General features: G+C 53.9%; 1 protein-coding gene across 1 annotated transcript in view; it reads right to left on the bottom strand.

Annotated features, from left to right (window-relative positions):
* Positions 1–6,683, bottom strand: part of PHF2 (PHD finger protein 2) — a 44,444-nt gene extending 37,761 nt beyond the window's left edge. Inside the window, exons 1-2 of the mRNA XM_019628368.1 lie at positions 6,637–6,683; positions 3,998–4,083 (exon numbers count right to left, since the gene is read on the bottom strand). Coding sequence (XP_019483913.1) covers positions 3,998–4,083; positions 6,637–6,683 — 133 coding nt within the window. The remainder of the gene's footprint in view (positions 1–3,997; positions 4,084–6,636) is intronic.
* Positions 6,684–10,111: the final 3,428 nt, after the last annotated feature.

The raw sequence follows: 10,111 nt of genomic DNA, 5'->3' as shown, positions 1-10,111 counted from the left end.
TTGTGGCCCTTGCCACCATCACCCCACCCACTTCCCCATTCAGGGCAGCCACAGGTAACTTGGTGAGTACGAGGGCACTGGGCTTGGACACCTATCCCTAAGGGCTGCTGGGTGGGGTCTGAGACAGGTTGACCCTCAGCAGAAATGAGGCTGGATCTGAGAGACTGCTGGAGGGGCCTCAGGGTGCCTGTCCTTCCCAGATGAGGGCAGAGAGGGGCTGCAAGGGTGAGCCCTACGACTCCTTTGTCTCGGGGGTTGTGGGGATGAGGGTGGCTGATGACAGCCCGATGACAATGACTGCTACTGAGAACTTACCTAAAGCAGGAAGGGGAAGGTGGCTAAGCTGGCCTGTTCCAAACCACAACCCCTTCCCCATCTCCCATCAAGTCAACTTGGGGACTCTCCTACATCAGGTAATATTATGTCATGCCTGTCTCGTCGGCTTAGGTGGGAGTGGGTGTTATGGAAACCTGGCAATATACAAGCTGGGACTGCTGGAGGCAGCACCAGGCACACACAGGAGACCCAAAGGGATCAGGGTTACCTGCCCAAATCTTTCTTGCCCCACCGTCTTATCTCTGTGTAACCTTGGGGAAGTTCCTGGCCTGGGGTCTCCCTGCTTCCTAAAGAGCCCAGTGGGCTGGGACAGGGAGGAGGCACCCATGGCGAAGACAGGGCACTGGGTTGGGGACACCACCCCAACCATGACCCAAGTCACACTGCCTCTGAAAATAGCATAAACATCATCCTTTTTGCTGAGCCTACAGCTGCATCAGGAAGTGACCCTGGGGCATACCACATGCACAGGGCTTTAGAGTTTACAAGGTGCTCCCATCGCAAAGGGCCTGAGGAGATGAAGACTGCTGTGTATGTCCACAGAGGAGGTGGAATGGAACTTGATGAGCCCTGCTTCCTAGATCCAGGCTGATGTCCACATGAATCGGGGGTCCTCCCTGCCTGCCCCCAATGGAAGGTGAGCCTGGCTCTCAGGGGGTCCTCACCAATGAAGGGGCCCAAAGCGTTCAGGGATTTGAGGTGGGATAAGAGAAGCCCAGGGCACAGGCTGGAAGCCATGACAGTGCAGATAGGAGAGGCCACGACCTGACTGATGAAGAGCTAGGTGATCCTAGTGCAGTGTGGGGGTCAGCGGGAGGGGGCAGGAGGAAAAGGCGGGTGCTGAGGACGGGACTCCACGTGGGTCCCTCCAGGTTGGCAGGGTGGTGGCAGCCCCCTATCTCCCAGCTGCTATCCTCCCAGCAGGGCCTGAGGGCACCCAAGTTGGCACCTGCATCTGACTCTCCCTCCTTGAGGCAGTGTGGTCCCAGGGCAGCCCCACTTCCAGGGAAGAAACCAAGGCTGGAGCCCTGCCAAGGTCTCCCCTGAGAGGGCATGCAGAGGCACAACGCTGGGGTGCAGCCGGCAGCAGGAGAAAGAAGCAGCATCTCCACATGCCTCCAGGAGCTGGGCCTGAGAAGTGGATGCTGACCTGAGGCCAGGTCAGTCCTGGAGTATCTGGCCCTCTAGCACTGAGGGCTGAGCAGCTCCACCACGTCATGGAGGGACTACCCTGCCTGATGCTGCGGCTGGCGCGCATGGGCTGGGACAACCACCTGAGACAGAGCAGCGGGCAGGGTCTTAGCTCCGCCAGGCCTCCCCTACGGCCCTGGCTAGTGGGCTCCTTCCCTCCCCCAAGACCGTGACACCTCCGAGCTGAGAGGCTGAGTGTCCTCCTGCTTGTGGTGCCCCAACATCCCCCTCTGACAACACACCCTGGGGACAGCTGCCCAGTGGGATGCCTGGGGTGTGGGAGCAACACCCCACTTCCCTGGCAGCTAGGCTGGCCTCAGGAGGAAAGTGACAAGTTAATGAGTGAAGTAACCTCTAGCAGTCACAGGGCTAAAAAGAGGCAACACTGGGATCAGAGCCACTTTAAGGGTGTGCCACCTGCTTTCTATGAGCCTTTGTATCAATGGAAACTTCTTGCTGAGTTCCCATGGGGACCCCTGGGCCCCATACTAAATCTGTGTGAGTTAGGAAAACCTGTGGCCTCCCTGTCCTCACCTTGCCTTGCCTGCCGCAAACCCCGCCCAGGGCAGGGAAGGAGGCAGGCCTGGGCTCCCACGGGTTTGGGGGCTCCCCTGGGGACATAGTAACATCGAGGGGCCTCTTGTCCCCAAGAGGCCTTGATGTAGAAGGTGTGACTGAGTTGATGTGGCAAAAACCTACTGATGTGTCACAGACAGGCTCCAGTCAGAGCACAGACTCATTTCAAATGAAGAATGACAGGCAATCTGGAACACACACTGGTGGAAGGTGCTAGAACCTGTACCTCTGTCCCTGATGGCACATGGCCATCCATAACATTAGACAGGAACTGTGTGATTCACAAAATTTATAAAGCATATATGCATGCACACACACACCTACATACATAAACACATGCACTCATGCATACACACACATGCAACACTCATGCACACACACATGCACATACCCTCACAGGCACATGCATCCATGCACCCACATGCACATATGCACAACCAGGGAGGGGCCGCTGGGTCCTACCAGGCTGCCCTCCCTGCACTCCCTGGGGGTGGTTGGTTTTATGTGTCAAGAAAGGGTGCCTGCACTTGGCTTTCAGTGGTAATAACAGGCAGCTGGGGATCAGCAGGCCTCTGCCCAAACCCAGGAGCACACGAGCAGGGGCTCGGTGAGGTCGGCACACATGCCCCCAACAGCGGACAAGCTGTCATCGTCAGGGAAGGGTGCTTCTGGGAACATGCAGGGGAATTGGAGAAATCGGACTGTGTGCACACCAATGCCCACCTCGCACCCCACTGTAACCCAACCCCAGCCCTGATTCTTGCAGGAGCCCCCAATCCACACAGAGGTAGCCCTGCACCACCTCCCTAAGCCCCCCAAGACAGTGCCTCCCCAGGACACTGGGCTCTGTTGCAGGGACAGTCAGGGTCTCCGATCCAGCCCTGTTTTGTCCCTGGCCCAGTTCCCAGGGTCACAGGGCATAGTCCCATGTCCCCACTCTATTTATCTCTCCCAGGCCGTGAGCTTTCCCAGTGGCTCAGGAGGTGCCAGAAATGCCACCAGTTAACCCATGGGGTGGTAGTCACCCTCTTGTATCTGCTGAAAAGCAGTGACCAGACAAATGATCAGGCAATTAAGGCAGACACCAGGGCTGCCAACTCCTCGGGTATGAAGATAAGTTACAAATTGCGAACCTTCCTGCTCCAGGAGAGCAGGGCTGGGATCCACCACCAGCCAAGGCCAGCGTCCAGCCTGCGCCTTCTGTGAGCAGCCCCCAATCCAGGCTGGAAATGAGAGGCCACATTAACAGCTCTCATGCCATCTGTACTTTCCCCAAGCCAGGCTCTCCCTCGGTCCTTGCAGACCAGAGCATCCCACTCCTCAGTGAGCTCAGCCTTGGAACTCACCTCCCAGCCTTGATGTGGGTCCCCCTGGAGCCACTTTGGATGAGCCTGCACCCTGAGGAGCCCAGACAGAAACTGCCACACCCCCAAGGGACCAGAGGAAGGGGTGGGGGGATAAAGTCCTCAGAATTGGCAAACAGCAGGCCATTTGGGAAAGGGAATCGCCTAAGATTCCCTGCAGTTGGGTGAAGAAAGGAGGGAGAGCAGATACCACAATGCAAATTTCAAGACCCCAGCATGGCAGCGGTCAGCTGCACAGCCCCTGGACAGCCCTGCATCATATCTCGTCCCAGATGGGCTTGGACCCTGCAGGTGCTGGAGTTGACGGCCCCCGCCCAGGCCTTAGAGAGCCAGTGGGGTCTGTACAGTGGCCGTGAGTGCAGGAGCTTATCAGGAGGGGCTGCAGTGGGCCTTGCAAGGTCATAGACATGGTAAACGAGGCTGGCAGTGGTCCCCAAGCACCAGGGTGTGACCACCCAGGAGTGTTACTCCAGCAAGCTGGGCCCAAGGTCAGTCAGATCCAAGGGGTGGCCGTGTGGCACTACACTTACAGGTGGACTTCCCATGGGTTTTCTCGCAGTTTGGGCAGTGGTATATGTCGATGTCTGGGGCCTCCTCCTCTTCCACTCCAACACAGCTGAAAGGCAGGAAACACAGACATCATTAGTATGCAACAATTCTGAGTGCTTCCCCTGCAATGTTCTTGGGCAGCTCCTGCTCACCTCTTGAGAGGGGCCTGGGCAGTGTGAGTGCAGATGAGGCATAGTGTGTGGGGGACAGTGGCCCACCGGGACAAGTCAGGGGACAAGGAGAAGAGAGGGAGGGGCAAGGAAGGTCTCACCATGCATGACCAGGAGAGGTGGAGGGACCAGGATGTCCCTCCTCCATGAGAGCTGCCACTGTCTTGTCACCACAAAGCCCAGGGAAGCCGGGGGGTGGGGGGTGGGGGTGGAGGTCACTTCACTGGGGGCAGCTAAGAGCCATGGGAGGGGCCCCTCTGGACCCCATGGAGGACTGCCACAAGTTTCCCTCCCCAGGGGGCAGCACCATGGTATTGGGACAACTGGATATCAAAGAATGACGCTGAACCTTCCACCATATATAAAAATTAACTGAAAATGCAGTAACAACCTAAATATAAGAGCTAAAACTGTAAAACTCTTGGAAAAACACAGGGATAAATCTTCATAGCCTTGGATTTGGTCATGGATTCCTAGATATGACACCAAAAGTACAAGCAACAAAAGAAAAAATAAATTGGATGTCATCAAAATTTAAAACTTTAGTACATTAAAGGACACTATCAAGAAAGTGGAGAGACAATACGTGGAATGGGAAAAAATATTTGCAAATCATATACTTGATAAGGGCCTATCTAGAATACAGAAAGAATTTTACAACTCAACAACACAAAGACAATTCAATTAAACAATGGGCAAAGGACTTGAATAGACATTTCACCAAAGATGAGATACAAATGGCCAACAAGCTCATGAAAAGATGCTCAACATCCTTACTCATCTGTATGCCACTGAAATGCAAAACAAAACCCTGACATATCCCTCTTACCCACTAGGATAGTTACAATTTTTAAAAGAAAAAAAAAAACGAACAGGAAAATACCAAGTGCTGGTGAGGATGTGGACAAATTAGAATCCTCTTACATGGTTAGAGCATATGTAAAATGGTGTGGTTTCTATGGAAACGGTATGGTGGTGCCTCAAAAAGTTAAAGATAGGATTACCATTATGACACAGTGATTCCACTCCTAGATATATACCCAAAAGAACTGAGAACAGAGACTCAAACAAATCCTTGCACTCAAACGTTCATTGCATTGGTCACCATAACCAAAAGATGGAAGCAACCCAAATGTCCATCAATTGATGAATGAGTAAATAAATTGTGGTGTAGCCATACAATGGAGTATTAGTCAGCCTTAAAAAGGAATGAAGGGCTGACACATGCTACAAAATGATGAACCTCAAAAAAACTATGCTGCGTGAAAGAAGCCAGACATAAAAGACCACATGTTGTATGTTCCCAACTACATGACATGTCCATATTAGGTAAATACATAGAGACAGAAGACCTACTGGTGGTGGCTAGAGGGTGGGGGAGAGGAGAAAGGGCCATGACTATTTAGTGGACATGGGTCTCCTTTGGGATGAAATGTTTGGGAACTATTGGGTTGTCAGAAAAGCCATGACGTATTTTTCTGTTTTTCATTGCAAAAATGCGTCATGACTTTTCCAACAACCCAATAGATAAAAAAGGTGATGGTTGCAGAACACTGTGAATGTACTAAATGCCACTGACATGCTCACTTTAAAATGGTTGATTTTATGTTATGTGAATTTTATCTCAATAAAAAGAAAAAGAACCTGGCCTTGTGAGAGTGACACCATCCTGTCACCACCATCACAAACCCCATCATCGCTCAGGCTGGCTGAGCGCTCACTGTGTATCAAGCAGCAGCAAGAACCCTAAATGTATTATTTTGGAACAATCCTGCAATAATGGGGAAAAATATTACTAGCTCTATTGTACAATGAGGAAACTGAGGCATGAGAGGTTAGATGTCTCCCTAGACCCAAAGGTCTCCTCACTGTTCAGGGGGACATCCTCCCCTCACCCCAGGCACTGGCCCAGCACTCAGCAGACAAGACCCTCTGCAGGCCACCAAGGACCCGTGGTCCCAGACAGAATGCTAACTGTGTAGCTGCTAGTCCCACAGTTCCAGGAACAGATCCTGCAGCCCAGAAAGACCTTTGCACATGTTTTTGAAAACATTAAGTTCACTCTTCATCTCAGAACATAAACCAAAATGAAGTGCAAGCAGTCTGAAGAGTGGATTGTGAAGCGGATGTGCAGGTGTGTTTGTCTGCTCTCACAGTACAAGTAACCTTCTAAACATACATACAAAAAATGGGAAAAGAAATCAGACAGAATGCTGATGGATTGAAAGTGTTCCAAATCAGGAAAAAAAACTTTCAAGTGCAAACTATAAAAACCATTTACAACAAATACAATCAAGTGTTCTGATCCTTCACCCAGAAACTAAGGGCCTCTCCCCGCAGGTCAAGGCAGAGCCAGGAACAGAACAGGCACCCAGGCACTGCGGGAAACAGACGCCCCTCACCAACCCACCTATGAAAGGCAGGCTATAATCACACCATATCGTTTTCACCTGACAAACTGACCACCACCAAACACATCACACTGGTGACACCCCATGTTGGCGAAGGCACTGTGAAAATGGCAACTGCAGCCAGGCCACTGCTAATCTGTCTCCAGAGAACCACACTAGCCCGGCCGGTCTCTGTGTGCTCACCCATGACACAAGCAATCACACTGGGATGAAGATGGCTGAGGTCAAGCAATGCACAGCTGTGCATGAGGTGATCTCCCTCAGCCCACACTCACCAGGAGCCACAGGCTCGAGAGGGTGGCAGAGCCCTGCACCTGTTCGGGATCAACCTGGTCCAGAAACTAGACCCAGAATCCACACCCCTGTCCACACTCCACACCCGTGTCCACACATCGACACCCCAGGGCCAAACCCCACGTCCACGCCCCGAGTTCACAGCCTGTATCCACAACCTGTGTCCACATCCTAAATCTATACCACAGGTCCACATCTCATGTCCACACCCTATGTACACATCCCAAGTTCACACCCCACATCCACACTCTGAGTCCACACCCCACATCCACATGACAGGTCCATATCCCATGTCCACACCCCAAGTTCATACCTTGCATCCATACCGTGTCCATATCCCAAGTCTATACCATAGGTCCACACCCCAGGTCCACAACCCAAGTTCATACCCTACATCCACACCCTGAATCCAAATCCCCTGTGTACACTCCCTATCCACAACCCATGTCCACACCTCACATCCACAGCCTGGGTCCAAATCCCAAGTTCACACCCCGAGTTCACACCTTGCATCCCCACCCTAAAACCATATCCCCTGTGCACATTCCCTGTCCACAGCACAGGTCTATACTTTAGGTCCACCTGGGATAGGTCCACACCCCATATCCACAGTCCAGGTTCACACCTCAAGTCTACACCCACTGACCACATCACACATTCCCACTCCAGGTCCACACCCAGCAGTGGCTCCATGCTGTCTTCTCACTGGTAGCTCCTGGAGCAGAGAGACATCAGGAAAGCCCACCTCCCTGATGGGTCTGCCCATCTCAGCAGAGGCCATACATACCTGTGGCTATCCTGTTACCTTGTCAGCCCCAGCCACAGGGACCTGAGGACCTACAAGGAGAGCAGCAGGCTCTACCCCGAGGCCTCTATGTGCCACCCCCACCCAAAGTCTGCATGGGGGTTGGGTTATAGGTCAATCAAAAGGAAGGAAATCAACACACCCTAAAATACAACCCCCTCCCCCAGTGGGCAGTCCTCAGCCCTGGGGACCAGGACAGACTCCCCAAGCACGGTCTGCTGGTCCCACACGTCCCTGAAGCCCCATTGATTTCTGGAAGGCAGAAGGAACCAACTCACATGACAGGCGGGGAAGCTGAGGCCCAGGGGTCATGACCATGTGCACGCCACCACTCCACTCACTCTTTGGGGCTCTGTCTTCACACCACCACCTGCTGAGGCTGCAGGTCTCACCTGGGTGAGATGGAAGCCCAGCACTGAGAAGAAAAGTGAGAGGCAGGGACAGTGGGTCCCTTGTTTTGCCCTGAACACCTCGGGGCCACCCCTCACCAGGGAGAGACACCCAGGGCCTGGGCCACAGCCAGGGGCTGGGGCTGAACCCAGGGCCACCCACTAGGGGATGACCCCAGGCGGGCCAGCTGGGCCCAGCCCCTAACAGGGATGAAGCAGCATCCCTAGGACTGGCCTCCAGGCTCCAAGTGCCTATGCTTGCAACGCTGACAAGGGCCACCTGGCATGTTAACTAAGGCCCTGGAACCAGCTCACTGGTTGTGCTGTGTGCAGAGGGGACAGCCCCAGCTCCTGCCAAGGGTGTGCCAAGGGTCCAGGGACCCCATTGTTCAGTGTGAGCTCCTGTGCAGTTAGAGCCTGGCCACGTCGCAGTCAGCTCCATCCTTGCTGGGGGGCCGTTCACTGAAACCACACATTTTATTTTATTATCCCAAAGTGAAGGCTTTCTGAGTGATCCCTAAGAAATTATCCAGGGGGCCGGCCGAGTGGCGCGTTGGTTAAGAGCTGGCTTGGGACGCCAGAGGGCCCCGGTTTGGATCCCACATATGAGGGCTGGTGACACTGCCCTCTACAGCTAAGATGCTGAACAACAGCTCAACCTGGAGCTGGGCTGCCATGAGTCGCCGGCTACGGCGTAGGCTGCAGCCCCTGCTGCAGTGGGTTGCCATGGGCTACCGTGTGTAGCCAGCAGCCAGCGTGAGCAGCCAGTAGACGCTCTGAGTGGCCGTCCAGAAGCCGGTGACTGATCTGCCTCGCTCGGGAAGAGCGCAATGATGGTGCCAACTTGGGCCAGTGAAGCAGCGTCCTCCACAACTTGACTGAAGAACAAAAGGACAGCAACTTGTCTGTTCCCCTTCCCCCAATTCCCCAGCACTGTTCCCATCCCCCCAATTCCCCAATAAAAATCTTTAAAAAAAAAAAAAGAAAAGGAAATTATCCAGGAAATTACCTAAAAATCTGAGAGGAGAACAACAGATACAAAAAAGTCAAAAGACTTTGCCCTGCATGAAAGCCAGGAGCAAGGACACTGGTGTTGCAGAGGAGACTGTCCCCCTGGCCCGCACCCTTGGTGTGTGTGATCATGGCTATCCGCCTTTACTAAGTACAGCGGGCAAGTGGTTAAAGAGCATCAGTCTGAAGAAAATCCCAAACACGCACGGGCCTGTAGATGGACGCCCATGCAGCATCCTCTGCAGGAACCCTGGTGAAGGGCCACCTGAACCCATGCAGCTGGATCTCACTGATTTGGAGGTCACCTCCCCACGGAGACTGCTGCTGGCTCAGGACAAGAGCTGGGCACCCAAGGACTTCCCCAGGTGGATGTGAGGGGCTCAGCATACCCAGCCTGGTCCGCTGGAACTCCTGTGTCTGCAGCAGGGTGCCCAAGGCCTCGCCTGCCTTCTGCTCCAGGAGTACAGGGGTGTGTGCGGGACTGCATGGACAAAGGCTTGGTAAGGACCTGGGTGTGCCAAAGAGGCACTGCGCCCCAGACTCGGGGGGGGGGACTCTTAAAGGAAGGAGGGCACTGCCCTCCTTGAAATCAGGCACTAGAGCCCGCCCAATGTTCTAGGCCCACGCAAGGGCTCCAAGTTCCCTGCAGAAAGTCCAAGGACAGATGGAGGCTGAGGGGCACCAGATGGCTGAGAGCCAGGCACTGGACACAGCCGGGCGCTGCTATCTATGTCCCTGAGATGGCCACATCTGCACCAGGCAGTCCAGACCCAAGACAGGCCCACGCAGACTGCAGCCTGGGTAGTTAAGCAAGGCCGGGGACCAGTGCCAGGTGAGCACAACTGTGGTGAGAGGAAAAGCAAGAAGAAGATATGGGAGGAGGGAAGGGGTAAACAGCGAGCACCAGAGCCCAGGCAGTTAACTCAACGGCAGACAGGAGAAGACCAGGCGCTGGGAGGGGCATTGCAGGGCCACGGGAGAAGATAAAAGCCACTCTCAAACAGAACAGCTTCAA

The sequence above is a fragment of the Hipposideros armiger genome, unplaced genomic scaffold (assembly GCF_001890085.2).
Source record: "Hipposideros armiger isolate ML-2016 unplaced genomic scaffold, ASM189008v1 scaffold_783, whole genome shotgun sequence".
In the NCBI taxonomy this organism is placed as follows: domain Eukaryota; kingdom Metazoa; phylum Chordata; class Mammalia; order Chiroptera; family Hipposideridae; genus Hipposideros; species Hipposideros armiger.
This window is presented reverse-complemented; position numbering and strand designations above follow the sequence as displayed.